Genomic DNA, 21,166 nt, shown 5'->3' on the forward strand with positions numbered 1-21,166 from the left:
GTATGACTGTTGTAGGCATTTGAGGAGTGATGCAGCAAACTGAAGCTCTCTGGCTCTTTCTCTCGCTATACCTTTCAAATAAACAAACATAAAAGATAGGCTTACTTTAAATAATATTATCATTGTCACTTTTTAAAAATTTATTTGAAAGGCAGAGTGACAGGGAGTGGGCAGACAGAGAGACTGATCTTCCATCTGCTAGTTCACTTCCTAAGTGGCTGTAAGAGCCAATTCTGGCCAGGCTGAATCCAGAAGCCAAAAATCGAAACTGGTCTCCTACATGGGTAGCAAGAACCCTAGTACTTGGACCATCTTCCATTCTTCCCAGGTACATTAGCAGGAAGCTGAATAGCAAGCAGATCAGCCAGGGCTCCAAGTGGCATATATGTGATGCTAGAATTACAAGAAGCAGCTTAACCTGCTGCACCACAATGCCAGCTCCCACTGTCATTTTTGAGAAGAATTTTGGAAATACACCAAAAAAATTCAAGCAGAAATGCCCAAACTTTTGCTATGAATAACATTACTTTCACATCTAAACTAAATATATGATATAAAGAGATGATACCAATACATTGTTCAGGAAAAAGCTAAGTTGCAGGGACTGGTGTTATGGCATAATGGGTTAAGCTGCCACCTGAAATGCCAACATCCCATATGGGCACTGGTTCAAGTCTAGACTGCTCCACTTCCAATCCAGCTCCCTGATAATGTGCCTGGGAAAAGCAGCAGCAGACAGCCCAAGTGCTTGGGACTCTGCACCCACATAGGAGACCCAGGTGAAATCCCTCGCTCCTGGTTTTGGCCTGGCCCAGCCCCAGCCATTGCAGCCATTTGGGGACTAAACCAGCAGATATGAGATTTCTCTCTGTGTCTCTCCTTCTCTCTCTCTCTCTCTGTAACTCTGCTTTCTAAATAAATAAAATAAACCTTTCTAATTTTAAAGAGGTATTACACATAGAGAGGAAGAGACAGAGAGAGATCTTCCATCCACTGGTTCACCCCCCAAAAGGGCCGCAATGGCCAGGGCTGGGCCAGGTCCAAGCCAAGAGTCAGGAGCTTCTTCCAAGTCTCCCATATGGGTGCATGGCACAACCACTTGATCCATCTTCACTACTTTCCCAGGCACATTATCAGGGAGCTGGATTGGAAGTGGACCAGCCAGGTTTCAAATCAGCACCCATATGGGATGCCGGCATCACAGGCAGAGGCTCTACCCACTATGACACAATGCCAGCCCCTAAAATAAATCTTAAAAAAAAAAAAAAAAAAAAAAAGCTAAGTTGCCAAACTGCATGTATAATATGATCCTATTTATATAGAAACAAAATACTATGTAAATTTATATATACATATATATGTGTGTGTGTGTATATATATATATATATATATATATATATATAGTGTGTATGTGTGTGTGTTATTTGCATGTTTTTTTTAAAAAAGGTCTACAAAGGGGCTGGTGCTGTAGCATAGCAGGTTAAGGCCACAGCCTGCAGCACCAGCATCCCATGTGGGCAGTGATTTGAATCCCAAGTGCTTCATTCCAATCCAGCTCTCTGCTAGGAATGCAATGGAGGATGGCCTAAGTCCACGTAGGAAACCCAGAAGGGGCTCCTGGCTCCTGGCTTTGGCCTGGCCTATCCCTAGTCGTTGTAGACATTTGGGGAGTGAACCAGCAGGTGGAAGATCTGTCTCTCCTCTGTCTCTAGCTCTGCCTTTCAAATAAATAAATCTTTAAAAAAAAAGAAAGTCTACAAAGTTATTCACCTATTAGAGAATCAGAAAGATTAAAAGAACATTCACATTTCATTTAATGTATTCACCGTATTCACTGACTATTTAGTAACAAACATGGACTATCTTTTGTAACTTTTTAACCACCAATTTTTAAAATTTCTTAAATGTACAATCAGTTTAGATTCTTTTCCTTTTTCCATGCATTAAATTCAACACTTTGGTGCATCAATTTTATTTAGCCAACCCAGGGGGAAAAGTAAATACCCATGGGTTATACCTGTCACAGGATATAACACAGGACAGCTTTCACAAACTCCTTACTCAGAATGTACCCCTAAGGAAATGTGTAGGACAAAAAGTTTGCTGCAAAATATATATAGAGAAAAGGCAATTACCATCACCTCTAGTGTTTACATCTAACTCCATATATCCACACTTTTGCAAAAACTGCCAATATATGTGGAACCACATTTTCCAAAAAAAAACAAACAGAACACTTTCAGAGAGGATACATATATATTAACACACAGTTCTCAATTTAAAATATCAAACCTAGCTTGAAGATTTCAGGCCAACTTTTAGAAGAGAGTAAGGAGATGGAGAAACAAGAAACATCATTGGTCATTCTTTTTTTTTTTTTTTTTTTCTCATCCATCTTTTGATGCCCCCCACTTCAGTTCCTTAGTGAACTCAACAAGAGTCTCTGGGACCAACTTGAAACATGCAAATCAAATGAATCTGTAAATAACGAAAGTTTAGAATCATACCTTTTCCAAAATGAACCTGTTTAAATATGGCATGTAGCCTTGGTTTGAAACGGGTCCCTCATCATCATCCCTGAAGTGCTCTTCAAGTGCAACAGGGTCATGTGGAACCTTCAGCACCGTGCACAGGTTATGGGAAAGGACCTAAGGGGGGAAAAGGAGATTAGTTTAAAGGCACCCACTAAACAGCACATGACCCCTTCACCATCTGAACAATTCACACTGTTTCTAGCCCTGGGCAGAGAAAGCTGGACAATAAACTAGCTAATAAAGAGTGAGTAATGCCAGCCAGCCCCCCCTTTGTTACCCATGATTCTCATTCTTGCCCTCTGCAGTTCTGGTTCACTTCACACAATTCTACTATAGACCTACTATGAGCCATGCTCATGGAAGAAAAGAATATTCCTTTTAGCTTTTTTATCATCTGGTCCACATGAACAAAAGAAGGGCAGGGGGGAGCAAGAGAGTGTGTTCAAAATTAAACTCTTCTCCAAGTAGAGCAAGGTCAGCCAACTGGAGCTCTTTAGAGAAAGAACCTGGTGTGAGGCAGTTGCAGTAAAGGGTTCTGGACAAGATGCTGACCTGGAGAAGTCACAACTTCTCTGGGTTTCAGTTTCCTTGTTTCTTCAGTAGAAAGGACCAAACTGATATATAAATATACCAAATATTAACTAGTAATCTCTCCAGTGTCCAAAAAGCTCTAAAATTCTATTACTCTAGGCTATTTCAATATAAGGATAAAAGAACATAAATATAAAAAGGGAAAAAAATCGAGAGCCTAATTTAGGGGTCAGGCACTTAGCCTACTGGTTAAAACACCAATTAAGGGGCCAGCATTGCGGCATAGCAGGTAAATCCATCACCTGTGATGCCAGCATCCTGTATTGGAACGTTCCCAGTTTGAGTCCTAGCTGCTCTGCATCCAATCCAGCTCCCTGTTAATGTACCTAGAAAAGCAGAAGATGGCCCAAATACTTGGGCCCCTGCCACCCATGAGGGAAACTGGATAGAGTTCTGGGCTCCTGGTTTCATTCTGGCTCAGCCCTGGCTGTTGTGGCCACTTGAGGAGTTAACTAGCAGATGGAAGATTGATCTATATCTCTCTCCCTCTGTGTCACTATGCCTTTCAAATAAGTAAAATAATATATATTTTTAAAGATTTATCCATTTATTTGAAAGGCAAAATTACAGACAGGGAGAGGCAGAGATCTTCCATCCACTTGTTCACTCTCCAAATGGCTGCAACGGCCAGTGCTGGACAAGGTCGAAGCCAGGAGCCAGTAGCTTCATCCAGGTCTCCCACGTGGGAGCAGGGGTCCAAGTACTTAGACCATCTTCCTCTGCTTTCCCAGGAACATTAGCAGGGAGCTGGATCAGAAATGGAGCAGTCAGGACTCAAACTGGGGCTGCCACTGTGGTGTATTGGGTAAAGCCACTGCCTGCAGTGCCCGCATCCCATATGGGCACCAGTTCAAGTCCTGGCTGCTCCGCTTCCCATCCAGCTCTCTGCTATGACCTGAGAAAGCAGTACAAAATGGCCCAAGTCCTTGGGACCCAGCAACTGTGTGGGAGACCCGGAAAAATCTCCTGGCCCCTGGCTTTCGATCAGCACAGCTCTGGCCATTGTGGCCAGTTGGAGAGTGAACCAGCGGATGGAAGATCTCTCTCTCTTTCTCTCTGCCTCTTCTCTCTGTGTAACTCTCAAATAAATAAATAAATCTTTTTTAAAAATGGCACCTATATAGGATGTCGGCACTGCAAGCAGAGGCTTTACCTGCTCTGCCACAGCTCTTGCCCTAAAATAATAAATCTTGAGAGAAAAAAAAAAAAAAGAGATAACCAGTTAGGATACTTCCATCCCACATCAGAAAGCTTGTGTTAAATCCTTAGCTCCAGCTCCTGATTCCAGCTTCCTGCTAATTTAGATCCTGGGAAGCAGTGGAGACCACCCAGGTCATTTGAGTTCCTACCACCACATGGGAAACCTAGATTGAGTTCCCTTCTCCCAGCTTTGGGCTCCATGGCCACTGAGGGCATTTTGGGGGTGAACGATGGGATGTGGGACTCTGTGTCTCTTTCCCTCTCAGTCTCTCTTAAGCAAATATTTTTTTAAAAGAACCTGGATTATAAATAAGAGAAAAATAAACAACAAAACCACCTTAGGAGTCACAACAATGGCCAAAAAATCTTTGTAGAAAGCTTGCATTTCACAGCATAAACACACACACACACACACACATAAACACACACATGGAGTGGGCCAGAGGCTTCAAAAAGCTCATGGAAAATGGAATTAACAGATGTTTATTTTGATGCCCAAATAACCTGAAATCCAGGCATAGTTTTTCTTTTTTTTTAAGAAAACTTTTATTTAATAAATATAAATTTTGAAAGTACAACTTGTGAATTATAGCTGTTTTCCCCTCATAACCATCCTCCTACTTGCAAACCATCCCATCTCCTGCTCCCTCTCTCATCCCATTCTTCATTAATATTCATTTTTAATTATCTTTATATACAGAAGATCAACTTAGTATATACTAAGTAAAGATTTCAACGGCCGGCGCCGCGGCTCACTAGGCTAATCCTCTGCCTTGCGGCGCCAGCACACCAGGTTCTAGTACCGGTCGGGGCACCGGATTCTGTCCCGGTTGCCCCTCTTCCAGGCCAGCTCTCTGCTGTGGCCAGGGAGTGCAGTGGAGGATGGCCCAAGTGTTTGGGCCCTGCACCCCATGGGAGACCAGGATAAGTACCTGGCTCCTGCCTTCGGATCAGCACAGTGCGCCGGCCGCAGCGCGCCAGCCGTGGCAGCCATTGGAGGGTGAACCAACGGCAAAAGGAAGACCTTTTTCTCTGTCTCTCTCTCTCACTGTCCACTCTGCCTGTCAAAAAAAAAAAAAGATTTCAACAGTTTGCATCCACACAGACACACAAAGTACTGTTTGAAGACTAGTTTTACCATTAATTCGCATAGTATAACACATTAAGGACAGAGATCCTACATGAGGAGTAAGTGCACAGTGACTCCTGTTGTTGATTTAACAATTGACACTCTTATGACGTCAATAATCATCTGAGGCTCTTGTCATGAGCTGCCAAGGCTATGGAAGCCTCTTGAGTTCACAAACTCCGACCTTATTTAGACAAGGCCATAATGAAAGTGGAAGTTCTCTCTTCCCTTCAGAGAAAGGTCTAGGCATAGTTTTTCATAACACATCTTTCACAAAACTTTTGAAGAGCCCTTGTAAAGGGCCACTGCTCTAACAATAACCGGAGTTATTATTCAACACCCAGATAGTTGTATTACCAGTTTGAGCTATTTCTCAGTACTAATCTTGTTGTACATTAAATTAAAATTAAAGCCTAAAACTCAAGTCCCTCTCATTTCGTCTATGCATTCTGAACAGGTCAAATTCCATAGCTACAGCTATACTTTCTTTAACAGAGATTCTTAATCTTCCTAGTTGAACCCCAGTTAAAATATTCCCTACTTTTGTTGGCAGCCTCCTGTGCACAGGCAGTGGGAGATGCCAACCTCAGGCCTCAACACAACAGCAGGCTGTGGGTCCTAAACAAGACCCACGTGGGAGACCAGAGAGGGTACAGGCCAGAGCAGCCCAGGGCTTTTCTACTCTGCCATGCCCTTACACTTCCATTCTGTCTCCTACCCTGGATGGGGCTAGGGGATGGGATGGGGGAAAATCAGTGTTTTGATCAGATTTTACCAGAAACAGTCCTTTGTACAGTTTACCATCCTATGTAAAGATACATCTGTGTTAAGCTGGAGATTGTCATGGAGTAAAGATCACACAATTCCTGAAAAAAAAAATCCCTAGTTTTCTCAACTCTAAATAGTTAACTACTTAAGGAGCCTCATTCATCTCAAAAAGCACTTTCAATTCCACTAAAAATTCACTTTTTCTGTACACACATATTTCAGTTAGGATTTTTTTAAGATTAAAAATGTTTATAAAAAGAACATTTACATATCTTTTTCTAAATGTGTTTTGTTTCTCAAAGCTTCATTTATGTGGAGATCCTTTTCTACATGCTCTACTGGTTTTAAGGAAGTAAAGTAAAGGAAGTAAATTCACAAATGGCTATAAATGCAGTAATGAAGACTTTTATCAACCCCTACAAAGCAGGCTGTGTTTCTCAAGCAAATCCTGTATTTGCCAGTAGCGCACATGAAAAAAAGCACGGTGCGAATTTTAAGAATCTTACACTACAGTCAGCAAAATTCTAAATAGGTATCTCTATTCTCTATTTAATAAGTAAAATCAATACAGTAATCAAAAAGGCTTTTTAAAAACAATTTCAAAAATATGAAGTGCTTTAAAATTGTAAAATACTACGAAAACACATGTTGTATAGAAATTAAGAACATATTTCTCCAATCAGGCTCAAAGGTCACTCAGAATTTTGGGACTTTACCCAAGCAAAAATTCCCAACCACTGGTTAAATTATGGTACCTTCACAGAATATTGAAAATCATGAGGAAGCAATACTGATATGAAAAGATCTCCAAGACAAATTAAGTAAACAAAAAAAAAGTATCTAATACTATGTTTAGTATGCTATCTTTGTGCTAAAGAAAAAAAGAGGAAAAAATAAAATCTGGAGAGATATACAAGAAACTAGTAACTGAGAGGGAGACAGGTTTGATGCAAAACCAAGGGAAAAAAGACCACACTGTACCTCTTTTTCCTATTAAGTTTTGGAAGGAAAAATCTACCTATTCAAAAATGTATTATCCTTAAAAAGTAAGTACTTGTAACATATATCTTTAAAGGGCCAGCCTAAGATCACATAGCTTAATCTACTTATCTTCATGGTCTGTACTTTTGTTTACATTAACCTACTCCCTAGAGATGAGGTGTAAAAGGAAGACATATTCCACAGCAACATATCAAGATTAACAGATGAGTGAGATGAAAGGCCCACAAATGAGTTCAGCAAAGGAAAAATAGTGTGTGCTATGGTGGTTTCATGGAGGAAGTGCAATCTAAGCTAAGGCTTAAAGGACAGCTTTCAGATAGGCATAGAGGCAACTTGGAAGACTTGCAAGATGTGGTAACATGAGAACGGTAGTTGATTAATGCAGAGTCCTCAGGGAACCAAAAGAAAACACCCATCTCCCTTATGCCCACTCTGTTCTCTGCCTTTGGGTTTCAAAGATCATCCAAGTAAAGTCCTGGCAGGGGTTTGGATGCTATATTGTCATTCTTCCCATCTTAAAAATGGCATGTACTCTCTGCATAGACCAGTCTAGGGCAGGCTTGTCCCACTCAGGCTTACAGGAACCCTTTTCAATTTTTCTTTCTCTCTCATGCAGCAGCAACTCTGTGGCCCACTCATGATGGTTATTTCTCTGTGTGGGGGCAGCCCTCACTCATGCATGTATGTGTGTTTATTCCCTCACTGTTAAATAAAGCCTGTTCCCATTTGCATGCAAAGAGAGGAGGGGAGGGAAGGGGAGGAGAGGGGAGGGGAGGGGAGGGGAGGGGAGAAGAAAAGGAAGGAAAGGAAGGAAAGGAAGGAAAGGAAGGAAAGGAAGGAAAGGAAGGAAAGGAAGGAAAGGAAGGAAAGGAAGGAAAGGAAGGAAAGGAAGGAAAGGAAGGAAAGGAAGGAAAGGAAGGAAAGGAAGGAAAGGAAGGAAGGAGGAAAGGAAAGGAAAGGAAAGGAAAGGAAAGGAAAGGAAAGGAAAGGAAAGGAAAGGAAAGGAAAGGAAAGGAAAGGAAAGGAAAGGAAAGGGAAAAGAAAGAAAAGGAAAGAGAAAAGAAAAGAAAGGCAACTACTAGCTTAAAGAGATCATTTTTTTTTAACTAAGGTTACTAAGCAGAACCGAGAGCAGGACTCAGGTTTTGTAATTCCTGGTCCAACACTCTCTAGTAATAGGGAACACTGAGTTTTCAGTTCTCTGAAGTCAACAACAATGCTCTTTGGTGTAACTGCTTAGTGTGATTCTGCTGAAGAAGATTTAGAGTTGAACTCTAGACTTCAGCCTTGGATAATTAAACAGCATTCTTCTTAAACAAAGAGATAGCTGAATTCAGTGATAATTTTCTTAACCATTTTTACTTAGTCAAGCGAATTGTTACGGAAGCAATGCAGCACATTATAGCAACAATGCCCTTGAGCTCTAGTTCTGGTCTCAGAATCCTTACTATAAAATGAGGAGCCACACTTGTCTCTAAAATTTGGGGACAGGGTGAAGATAACTTTAGGTGGCTCTGAGTGTCTCACTGACACCATCACTGCAGCATGCTGACCATAAAAAATAATAATAATAAAAATAAAAATTGGGAGACAACCCAAACACATTTCATGAATTCAGCAAAAAGAACAGTAATTTAGATCAGAAGTTCGGCTTTGTCATAAAATAACAACAAACAGAGTAACAATTTTCAAAATATTTCTAAAACTTATGCTTTGTACAGTGCATCCATACCATCCATTAATCTGTTTGGATCTCTCTACTGGGAGAGTAGGCATTATTGGCATTTTACAGATGAAGAGGTTAAACTAGGGAACAGGATATATGCCCCCAAATCACAGTTTTATGTGTAGAACTCAAGCCTTTCACTGTGTGTCATCGCCACACTGCTCCCCGCTCCCTCTCTTTCCGGAAGAACAGACAGCCCTGCCTATGCAAAGATGACTCTGGACATGCATGCAACCAGTTCCCCAGGACCTAACAAGATGCCTGGCATTCAGCAAAATAACTGGCAGCAAAGAACTACCTAGATATCTGGGACCAGTCTCTCCCTGGAGCCCTCATCCCTCAGCACTTCCCTTTGGGGGAAATTTTTCTGAGACATAGCTCCCTCCTCCCCCCACATGAGGAAGCTCAAGATGAAAAGCAGATCGAAACAAAGGCAATCAGAAAGAAAGAGGACTACAAGTTCCTGATTTGTAAGAGGACTGCCTCTGAATCACTCTAATCAGGGTGTTTTCAAGTTTCCAGAAAAAGCTGAATTTATCCCACTTCAAATGCCTGCTCCTCCAAAGGCCATTCTTTTAGCACCCACATGATTGCTAAGCAACTTTGCTCTCATTCCTCTGATTTGAAGAATAAACTATTGTTACTACAATAAAAGATTCATGCTCCTGGCAGAAACTCATCTCTCCATGTGTTTGTCTGGTATTGCCCCTACAGGGCCTCTGCTGACAAGAGATGACTAACTGCACAAGCCCTGCTCCTGTGGTCTATTCCTGTTCGGTGGTTTGACATTTACCTTTTTTAAGCATTTTGATCCAGCCATCACAAAAATGAAATCAAGAAGGTGAACAACTAAGCAGTGTTTTAACACACATGAGTGCGTAATGTTCATCTCCTCCCTCTGAAACATGCAGAGATTTGAAGAGGTTCTTTGAATCATGGCCTTAGTCGCACACAGTTTCCCTTTACAGGATGTGCGTAATGGGCATGACTCCACACTGAAAAGTGTAGGGGGACTCTTTTTTGACAGACTTATCTGAACCAGCACAATCACAGAATTTTATTTCATAATGGGCAATCTTTTTTTAAAGCATGAAAACTCCTATCTGATTTATAAAATTTCAAGCTAATGGCAATTTACCAGAAAAATTCTTTCTAACAATGAGCCAGAATGACCCATTTCCTACCACTGCTATGCCCTGCCTTAAAAGCATTGTCTACAAAAGTCCTGCCCCTTAACACATGGAGTCATTTTCCCTTCCTGCCAACATCCTTCAGTCCAGCTTGTCACTGCTTACATCTTGCTTGCATCCTTTTAAATTGTCTTTATTCTATTCAGCCTCAAAAAATCTTACTTGACATCTCCCTCTCTCAATCCTTGAGACCAATCAATTACCATCTTAGATACGTTTACCAAGTGCTGCTTATCATCATCATAAGCCTACAGAAATAAAAGCCAAAGAAGTACCTCAGCTCCATATTTAGGTCACTCCAAAAGCCAGCCCACTTTACCTTTCTAACCTTACTTTACCCTACCCTCTGGTCCATCAATACAAATCCAGCCCAAAAAAAGCTTACTTACTGTACCCCATATAAATAAATAAATGTGTCTGTGTGTGTGTGAGAGAGAGAGAGAGAGAGAGAGAGCGAGAGAGCAAGCTTTGAAAAAGCAAAGAAAATTATAAACACACACAAAGGCTAACAGTGCCAGTATTCAAATCACTCTTTTAACTAAACAAGAAGTAAATTAATAAGAAAAATACAAAAAATTCACAAAATAAACTAATGAATAATAAAGATGTTTAACCTTATTAGCAATCAAAAAATGAAAATTAAAAGAACTATTAGTTTTTTGCTTGGACAGCCATTCCTGGTATTTCAGCAGCTAATCCTCCGCCTGCGGCGCTGGCACACCGGGTTCTAGTCCCAGTCGGGGTGCCGGATTCTGTCCCGGTTGCCCCTCTTCCAGTCCAGCTCTCTGCTGTGGCCCGGGAGTGCAGTGGAGGATGGCCCAAGTGCTTGGGTCCTGCACCCCATGGGAGACCAGGATAAGCACCTGGCTCCTGCCTTCAGATCAGCGTGGTGCGCCGGCCACAGCGCGCCGGCTGCAGTGGCCACTGGGGGGTGAACCAACAGTGGACAGTGAGAGTCCACTCTGCCTGTCAAAAAAAAAGAAAGAAAACATATGAGGCTGGTGCCATAGCTCACTTGATTAATCTACTGCCTGCGGCACATCCCATATGGGTGCCGGGTTTTAGTCCCGGTTGCTCCTCTTCCAGTCCAGCTCTCTGCTGTGGCCCGGGAGGGCAGTGGAGGACGTCCCAAGTGCTTGGGCCCCTGCACCCACGTGGGAGACCAGGAAGAAGCACCTGGCTCCTGGCTTCGGATTGGCGCAGTGCGCCGGCCATAGCAGCTATTTGGGGGGTGAAACAACAGAAGGAAGACCTTTCTCTCTGTCTCTCTCTCTCTCTCTCTCTCGCTGTCTAACTCTGCCTGCCTAATAAGTAAAAAGAAAAAAACATTTGAAACAAGATTCTGTTTATATAAAAAGATATATGTGTATGTGTTTTTGCATGTGTGCATGTGCATTTTTGCATGTGCGCCTATGCATGTACATGCATGTCGGAAAGGGAGAAAGAGGAGAAAAATATTTACTGAAAAGTTAATTGTATCTGTCTTTGGTGATGGAATTGTGGGTATTTTACCTTTGCCTTTATACCTTAATATATTATTTGAATATTCTATGTATTATCTTTATATTCAGAAAACCTAAAGCTTTTATATTTATAGGAAGTCAAAACTTAAATAGGCTCAGGTTTGCTGTGGTCTGAATGTGTCCTCCAAAATTCATACATTGAAATTATTAAGTGGTAGGGCATGTAGGAAGTAATTTATTAAATGGCAGAGCACCCATGAATTAGAACAGTGACCCTAAAAAGTGGTTAAAGGGAGCCTTAGTCCCTTCTGCTCTTCTTTCATATAAGGATACAGCAACAAGGCACCATCTTGGAAACAGACAGCAAGCCCTCATCAGACACTGAAGCTGCCAGGAACTTGATCTTGGAATTCCTGCCCTCCAGAGCTATGAGACGTAAATTTCCACTGTTCATAAATTACCCAGTCTATTGTATCTTATTATAGCAGCATGAATAGACTAAGATAAGAATCCTTAGAGAGCACCAACAAAAGTACAAAACATGTAGTGTGTAGTTGGGTCTCTGCCACCCATGTGGGAGTGTGGGAGACCTAGATTGAGTTCCCAAGCTTCAGCCTGGCACAGGCTCAAATATTACAGCATTTGAATATTTGTATGGACAATCCATATCTCTCTCTCTCTCTCTCCCTCTCTCTCTTTCTCTGCCTTTCAAATAAATAAATAGATTTTTAAAATTTTAAAAGATTAGGGGCCAGCGCTGTGGCGCAGTGGGTTAACGCCCTGGCCTGAAGCACTGGCATCCCATATGGGCACTGGTTTGCATCCTGGCTGCTCCACTTCCGATCCAGCTCTCTGCTATGGCATGGGAAAGCAGCAGAAGATGGTCCAAGTCCTTGGGCCCTGAACCCACGTGGGAGACCCGGAAGAAGCTCCTGGCTCCTGGCTTTGGATCAGGCACAGCTCTGGCTGTTGCGGCCATCTGGGGAGTGAACCATCGGATGGAAGACCTCTCTCTTCTGCCTCTCCTTCTCTCTCTGTGAAACTCTGCCTTTCAAATAAATAAACAAATCTTTTTAAAAATTTAAAAGATTAAAAAATATGGGGAGAGCATTGTGGAACATGAGGTTAAGCCACCACTTGAGACACTCACATCCTATTTTATATCCAAGTGCCTTGAATTGAGTCATCTCCACTTCCCAATATAGCTTTCTGCTAATGCACCTTGGAGTCAGTAGCTGATGGCCTAGGTACTTGGGTTCCTGTCACCCACACCAGAGACCTGGATGGTGTTCCTGGCTCCTGGCTTCAGCCTGGCCCAGCCCCAGCTACTGGAGGCACTCGGGGAATAAACCAGTTGGATAGATCTCATTTGCGTCTCTCTCTCTCTCTCTCTCTCTCTTCCCCTTTATCTCTCTGTCTGTCACTCTGACTTTCAGATAAATAGAACTTTCTTTAAAAGATTACAAAATGGGGCCAGTGCTATGGCGCAGCATGTTAAACCACTGTCTGCAGCACCGGTGTCCCATTTGGGCACCAGTTCAAGTCCCAGCTTTTCCACTTCCAATCCGGCTCTCTACTAACATGCTTAGGAAAGCAGCAGAGGATGGCCCAAGTCCATGGGCCCCTGCACCCAGTGGAAGACCTGGATGAAGCTCCTGGCTCCTAGCTTTGGCCTGGCGGCAGCCATTTAATAAATCAATTAGTGGATAGAAGATATTTGCTCTCCCCCACCCCTCTCCCCAACTCTGCCTTCTGAATAAAATAAATAAATCTTAAAAAAAATAAAGATTACAAATATGAAGACATCACCGTAGAACTATAAAGTTGATGAGATTAACTCATGTGAATCATCCACAAAGAAATACACTTTGCCATGCCTCTTAAAGAAATTACACTAGTGGGCAAAAAAAATCCCCAAATCTGAGATGCCCTTCTTAGATTTCAATTTTGCACTAAAAAACAGGACAAACAAACGTCTTCGGGATGACAAATCATTTGTGAGAAGACTTAACTCCAAAAAGCACCTCTATCAATCTCTCTACACTGTAACTTCCTTAAAAAGAAGGGCTATATTATCTATCTATGCAATAACAAAACCTAATAGAGTCATTCCATAAATGTTTGCTAAATTAGTTACATTTGAGAATTTTCAATATTCTGAGGCCAGCACTGTGGCATAGTCAGTAAAGCCACTGCCTGCAGTGTTGGCATCCCATATAGGCACTGGTTTGAGTCCCAGCTGCTCCACTTCCGATCCAGTTCTCTGCTATGTCCTAGGAAAGCAGTACCAGATGGTCCAAGTCCCTGGGCTCCTGCACTTGCGTGGGAAACCTGGAAGAAGCTCCTGGCTCCTGGCTTTGGATCGGCCCAGCTCCAGCCATTGTGGCCACTGGGGGAGTGAACCAGCAGAAGGGAGACTTCTCTCTCTACCTCTGCTTCTGCCTCCTCCATAACTCTGAATTTCAAATAAAAACACATCTTTTTTAAAAAAGAATTTTCAATATTCTTTTTTTTCAGATTTTATTTATGTATTTGAGAGGTAGAGTTACAGACAGAGAGAGGGAAAGACAGAGAGAAAGGTCTTCCATCCACTGGTTCACTCTCCAGATGGCCACAACAGCCGGAGCTGAGCCAATCTGAAGCCAAGAGCCGGGAACTTCTTCCAGGTCTCCCATGCGGATGCAAGGGCCCAAGCACTTGGGCCATCCTCTGCTGCTTTCCCAGGCCACTGCAGAGAGCTGGATAGGAAGTGGAGCAGCCAGGACTAGAACCAACGCCCATATGGAATGCTGGCTTCACAAGCAGAGGCTTAGCCCACTGTGCGACAGCACCAGCCTCCCCAAATCTTCAATCACGGTGTTCTAATAGAAAAATTTCACATATCTTTTGGCAACAGTGTTGTGGAGTAGCGGGTGATGCCACCATCCACGGAATTGGCATCCCATATGGGTGCTGGTTAGGGTCCCAGCTGCTCCACTGCCAATCCAGCTCCCTGCTAATGCTCCAAGGAAAGCAGCAGAAGATGGCTCAAGTCCCTGGGCCCCTGCACCCACATGGGAGACCTGGAAGAAGCTCCTAGCTACTGGCTTCGAATTGGCCATTGTGGCCATTTGGGGAGAGAACCAGTGGATAGAAGATCTCTCTCTTTCTCTCTCTTTCTCTGTGTATGTGTTTGTGTGTGTGTGTGTGTGTAACTCTGCCTCTCAAATTCATAAATAAATCTTAAAGAAAATTCTCACATATCTTTTTAAGTTAGTGACAAATGTCTCTTCCTCTGGAAAGCCTTCTCCAACATAACTCCTCCAATCCTCACTCCAGAATAGGTAGGTAGGTTCCCATCCTCTGTGTTCCCCGTTCTGTAAAACTTTCCTTATCTCACAATATTTGAATTGCCTGTCTGCTTGTCTATATCACTCACAAATAAAACTCCATAAAGGTAGAGAACCTACCTGTTCCAAACCCTGCCATGGTATGAATATGGTCTGTACCCTCTGAAATTCATATTGGGTTTAATCCCCACCATGCAGTATTAAGAGGGTGTTTAGAGGTGGGGTTTTTGAGAAATCATTAGAATTAGATGGTGGGGGAGGGTGGCCGGTGTTGTGGTATAGTAGGTTAAGCCTCCACCTACAACCATATGGATGGTTGTCTAAGACTCAGCTGCTCTATTTCCCATCCAGCTCCCTGCTAATGCTCCTAGGAAAGCAGCAGTCCTTGGGCCCCTGCACCCATGTGGGAGACCCAGAAGAAGTTCCAGGCTCCTGGCTTTGGCCTGACCCAGCCCTGACCGTTGCAACCATTTTCGGAGTGAACCAGCAAATAGAAGATACTCACTCACTCACTTTCTCTCTCTCTCTTTGCCTTTCAAATCAATTAAAAAAAAAAAACAACCTTTAAATAATAATAAAAGAATTAGATAAGGTCATCAGTGTGAAGTAGTTTCATGATTTAATTATGTAGACTATATAAAACAGAATGAGAGATCACAGGATATAAATACATACAGATACTCTGATTCTCAACATGTGTTGCCCTTACCTTGAAGGCCATCACCAGATGGGCCCCTTGAACCCTTTTTTTTTTTTTTTTTTTTTTTTTTTGACAGGCAGAGTGGACAGTGAGAGAGAGAGACAGAGAAAAGTCTTCCTTTTACCATTGGTTCACCCCCCAATGGCCACTGCAGCCGGCGCACTGCGGCCGGCGCACCACGCTGATCCGAATCCGGGAGCCAGGTGCTTCCTCCTGGTCTCCCATGCGGGTGCAGGGCCCAAGCACTTGGGCCATCCTCCACTGCACTCCCGCGCCACAGCAGAGAGCTGGAATGGAAGAGAGGCAACCGGGACAGAATCCGGCGCCCCAACTGGGGCTAGAACCCGGGGTGCCAGCGCCGCAGGCAGAGCCTATTGAGCCACGGTGCCGGCTCCCCTGAACCTTGAACTGGAACTGTGAGCCAAAATAAATGTCTTGGGGCCAGCGCTGTGATGTAGTGGGTAAAGCCGCTGCCTGCAGTGCTGGCATTCCATATGTGTGCCAGTTCAATTCCCAGCTGCTCCACTTCCCATTCAGCTCTCTTCTATGGCCTGGGAAAGCAGTAGAAGATGGCCCAAGTCCTTAGGCCCCTGCACCCATGTGGCAGATCCAGAAGAAGCTCCTGGCTCCTGGCTTCAGATCGACGCAGCTCCAGCCATTGCGGCCAACTGGGGAGTGAACCAGCAGGTGGAAGACCTCTCTCTCTCTCTCTCTCTGCCTGTCCCCCTCTCTCTATGTAACTCTTTCAAATAAATAAATAAATCTTTGAAAATAAATAAATAAATGTCTTTTATTTATAACTTACTCAGGTTATAGTAGTGTGTTATTAGCAACAGAAAATGGACTAATGCCATTCTCACTACCACCATCCCTGTTTAGGACTCACCAAATTACCTAGATTTCATACAAGCCCCCTAACTGATCTCTATCTCCAACCTCTCAATTCTAATCATCAAACCATGATAATCGTAAATAAACAGCATCACAATAGCCTTATAAACACATCTACTGGGGCCAGCACTATGGCAGAGTAGGCTAAGCCTCCCCCTGCAGTGTCGGCATCCCATATGGGTACCGGTTCGTGTCCCAGCTGCTCCTCTTCCAATCCAGCTCTGTACTATCGCCTGGGAAAACAGAAGACAGCCCAAGTGCTTGGGCCCCTGCATCCACATGGTAGACCTGGAGGAGGCTCCTGGATCCTGGCTTTGAATCAGCCCAGCTCTGGCAGTTGCGGCCATTTGGGGAGGGAACCAGTGGATGGAGGACCTGTCTGTCTCTAACTCTGTAACTCTCTCAAATAAATAAAATCTTTAAACACACACATACACACACACCCCTATGTCATATATTTACCTAAAAACTTAATAATGATTTCCCCCCTTTTTATAATCAATTCTGAGCTAGTCTTTCTAACACTTAGTGAACAAATATGTAATAACCATCTATTCTATACAAGAACAATCAAAGACATTTCTCTTTAAATCCTGATTTTCCTTCTGTCTCAAAATAACATTCTACTCCACCCAGAGTATTTCCTTACTACTCACAAATCTTTGAAGTTTAGGCTCTCTTATCTACAATGCCACCATGATATCTGATACTTTTCTGTGATTAAACTCATACTGGACAAGCTCTGTCCCATTCTATCAAGAAACAGCTGAAGTTCTATCTCTTCCAAGGAACCTGCCTTGTGTATAACTGTCCGCATCCTTTTCTCTATTTCCTTTGAATTGCTATAGCAGCTGTCTGATATAAACATAATGCAAAACATATACAGAATTTAGGATTTTTAAGCCACATAAAAAAAGTAAAAGAAAAAGGTGAAATTAATTTTAATAATATATCTAAAATATTATCATTCAACATGCAATCAATTTTTTAAATTATTAAAGATATTTTACATTTTTTGGCACTAAGTATTTGAAATCCAGTGCATATTAAAATTTATTAATTTGATTTTTAAAATTATTTAGTTAGTTGAGAAGCAGAGGGGTAAATGGATAGAGAGAAAGCTCCCATTTGATGGCTCACTCCCCAAATGTCCAGTGTGGGTGGGGCCAGGCTGAGGCCAAAGCCAGGAGCTAGAAACTCAATCCAGGTCTCCCATGTGGCAGGCGAGAACCCAATTTCTTGAACCACCACCACTGCATCTCAGTATTCACATTAGAGGGAAACTGAGGCTAGGAACTGGAGATGGATATCAAATCAAACTACTCCAGCCCGGTGCCGCGGCTCACTAGGCTAATCCTCCACCTAGTGGCACCGGCACACCGGGTTCTAGTCCCGGTTGGGGCGCCGGATTCTGTCCCGGTTGCCCCTCTTCCAGGCCAGCTCTCTGCTGTGGCCCGGGAAGGCAGTGGAGGATGGCCCAGGTGCTTGGGCCCTGCACCCCATGGGAGACCAGGAAAAGCACCTGGCTCCTGGCTCCTGCCATCGGATCAGCGCGGTGCGCTGGCCGCGGCGGCCATTGGAGCGTGAACCAACGGCAAAGGAAGACCTTTCTCTCTGTCTCTCTCTCTCACTGTCCACTCTGCCTGTCAAAAAAAAAAAAAAAAAAAAAAACTACTCCAATAAGATGCAGGCATCTTAACTAGGGTCTTAATGCTCAGGCCAAATGCCTACCCATGTATAATCTTCCTAATGAAACCATACACTCCACATGGTAAGAAACAACATTATATTCTTTTTCTTCCACAGAGTACCTAAGAAAAATTACTCAGTAAACTGAAACCCTTCAAATTCATCTAATGTCCCGTGGGTTAGTTTTCTTCAACATCAACATTTGGCAGGAGATAAGTGGCTAGTAGAATTTCTGCTGTCACATATAAAGGCTGTGAGCTCTATAAATTCAAGTTGTTATATGTCTGCTCATTTGCATTTAACAGATAATCTTAAAATACAAGAAGCAAAGGAAGTTTTCCAATGTCACCCAAATAAAGGACCTAAGAATTCCAACCTCATCTGATCTACTAACAGTTTGGTATCCTGTTACCTCACAGCATTTCTCAAATTATCACTGAAGAAAAGTCACTAAGACTTGAGTCAGGGGCCAGCGCCGTGGCTCACTTGGTTAATCCTCTGCCTGCGGCGCCGGCATCCCATATAAGCGCTGGGTTCTAGTCCCAGTTGATCCTCTTCCAGTCCAGCTCTCTGCTGTGGCCTGGGAGGGCAGTGCAGAATGGCCCAAGTGCTTGGACGCCTGCACTGGTGTGAGAGACCAGGAAGAAGCACCTGGCTCCTGGCTTCAGATCAGCATAGCTCCAGCCGTGGCGGCCATTTCGGGGATGAACCAACGGAAGGAAGACCTTTCTCTCTGTCTCTCTCTCTCTCTCACTGTCTAACTCTATCTGTAAAAAAAAAAAAGACTTGAATCAGCTGTCCACCAGCCACTGCTCTCAACTCTGGTGAAACAGTCATCAAGCTGAACATCCCTCACTCTCTGAAGTGAAAGAGCTGATAGGAATGTGCTGTCAGGTAAGCAGATAGTACCCCATCTTCCCAGAGCTGCCTATCCAGTGAAACGTCACACATTTCAACACCACCCACACAATCAGAACAACTTTATCCTACCTGGTGCCACTTCTTTTGACCAGTACACATGTGCATATATACCACCAAATCGTGGTCCAAATCAAATGTTATAAAGTTAAAGACAGCGCATAAGAGTCCTAAGATGAGGCCGGCGCCGCGGCTCACTAGGCTAATCCTCCGCCTTGCGGCACCGGCACACGGGTTCTAGTCCCGGTTGGGGCGCCGGATTCTGTCCCGGTTGCCCCTCTTCCAGGCCAGCTCTCTGCTGTGGCCAGGGAGTGCAGTGGAGGATGGCCCAGGTGCTTGGGCCCTGCACCCCATGGGAGACCAGGAAAAGCACCTGGCTCCTGGCTCCTGCCATCGGATCAGCGCGGTGCGCCGGCCGCAGCGCGCCGGCCGCGGCGCCATTGGAGGGTGAACCAACAGCAAAGGAAGACCTTTCTCTCTGTCTCTCTCTCTCACTGTCCACTCTGCCTGTCAAAAAAAAAAAAAAAAAAAGAGTCCTAAGATGAAAACATCAGTTTTTCCAAAACTGCAGACAAAAGTCTCTCCCTAATCACAAGATCTTCTTGTATGAAATTCATGTATATATAGACCTAACATGGTTGATGAAAATATGTAAGTAAATTTTATATAAACACATATATACAAAAAAATTAATGTATATGTATACACAAATTTCCTCCTAAACACCTTTCCTTCAATTGCTGACAGCTGCAATTTCAAGTAGATGCAGGCTTTGAGCTTTAAGAAAGAGAGAGAGAGAGAGGAGAGGGAGGGTGGGTAGGTGAAGGTGGAATGAGAAGAAGGAAATAAAGTAGAAGGCAGAGCAGAAAAGACAGCTTTATGAAACGCAGTTTTGGGGAAGATAAAGAAAGCTGAGGCAAAGCGCTCCCTCGGGAATGTGCTGGGAAGAGAATGCGAACTTGCTGAAGAGCATCCGAGGAGAGACAATTCAGAGGACTCCACCCAGTTCTGAAGTGCAGACTAAGGTTCTATTAAAAAAACCCTCATGTTGGGAGAGCGAGTGATGGCAAACTGAGCAAGTGGGAAAAGGTCACTGAAAGCCACTTCCATCTCTAGCTTTGTTACCGTGTACCTCTGGGACTGTGGTGAGACTCCAGAGGAAATACAAACTGGGGATCAGGAAGGTTAAGAGCTCTGAGTCACAGGATCAGACACACACTGAGTATTAAGATGAAGAGACAAACACCAAAAAAAAAAAGTCCCTCACAGTTTGCATGTTATTGCCAGTAAAGTCTACGCATATTTTATTTTTTTAAATCAAAGTCATCTCACTGAAAAGTTTCTGGCAAGTAAAGAATGAAAATGAAACAACCCAAATTCATTACCACCATTTTAAGATTTCTAAATGTCTATATTTTCTTTATTGAGAGTTGCCTTTACTATTCATTTTGGTGAAACATTTACAATTTTTTTTTTTTTTAAATAATTGATTGCCATGTGGCCAGTGCTGTGGTGTAGCAGGTAAAGCATATGGGTGCCAATTTGAGTCCCAGCTGCTCCACTTCCAATCCAACTCCCTGCTAAGCACCTGGGAAAACAGCAGAAGACGGCCCAAGTACTTGGGCTCCTGGCTTCAGATTGGCCCAACTCCAACCATTGCAGCTACTTGGGGAGTGAACCAGTGGATGGAAGCTCTCTCTCTCTCCCTCCCCTCACCTCCACTCTGTAATTCTGCCTTTCAAATAAACAAATTAATCTTTTTTTTAAAAAAAAAGGTAATAATTGACTATCATTAGAATAATAATGCTTTGTAATGTTTATTTATTTATATCCACTTGAAAGGCAGAGACAGAGAGAGAGAGAGAGAGAGAGAGAGAGAGAGAGAGAATCTTCTATCAACTAATTCACTCCCCAAATGTCTGCAACAGCCAGTGTTGGGCCAGGCTGAAGCCAAGAGCCCAGAACTCCATCTAGGTCTCCCACAAAGGAAGCAGGCACTCAAGTACTTAAGCCATTATCTGCTGCCTCCCAGAGTG

General features: G+C 43.3%; 1 protein-coding gene and 1 non-coding gene across 4 annotated transcripts in view; one reads left to right on the top strand and one right to left on the bottom strand.

Annotated features, from left to right (window-relative positions):
* SWAP70 (switching B cell complex subunit SWAP70) overlaps positions 1 to 21,166 on the bottom strand; it is a 130,518-nt gene that overhangs the window by 70,701 nt on the left and 38,651 nt on the right. For all 3 annotated transcript variants that reach the window (XM_089328958.1, XM_089328955.1, XM_002708808.6), the window contains exon 2: positions 2,508 to 2,648. In XM_089328958.1, the coding sequence (XP_089185084.1) occupies positions 2,508 to 2,540 (33 nt within the window). In that variant the 5' untranslated portion in view covers positions 2,541 to 2,648. The remainder of the gene's footprint in view (positions 1 to 2,507; positions 2,649 to 21,166) is intronic.
* Positions 8,716 to 8,778, top strand: LOC127485161 (small nucleolar RNA SNORD48). Its single transcript, XR_007912330.1, has one exon. It is a non-coding gene; the product is annotated as a small nucleolar RNA SNORD48 (small nucleolar RNA).

The sequence above is a fragment of the Oryctolagus cuniculus genome, chromosome 1 (genome assembly GCF_051225735.1).
Source record: "Oryctolagus cuniculus isolate XC-2025 breed Fujian yellow rabbit chromosome 1, ASM5122573v1, whole genome shotgun sequence".
Classification (NCBI taxonomy): Eukaryota; Metazoa; Chordata; class Mammalia; order Lagomorpha; family Leporidae; genus Oryctolagus; species Oryctolagus cuniculus.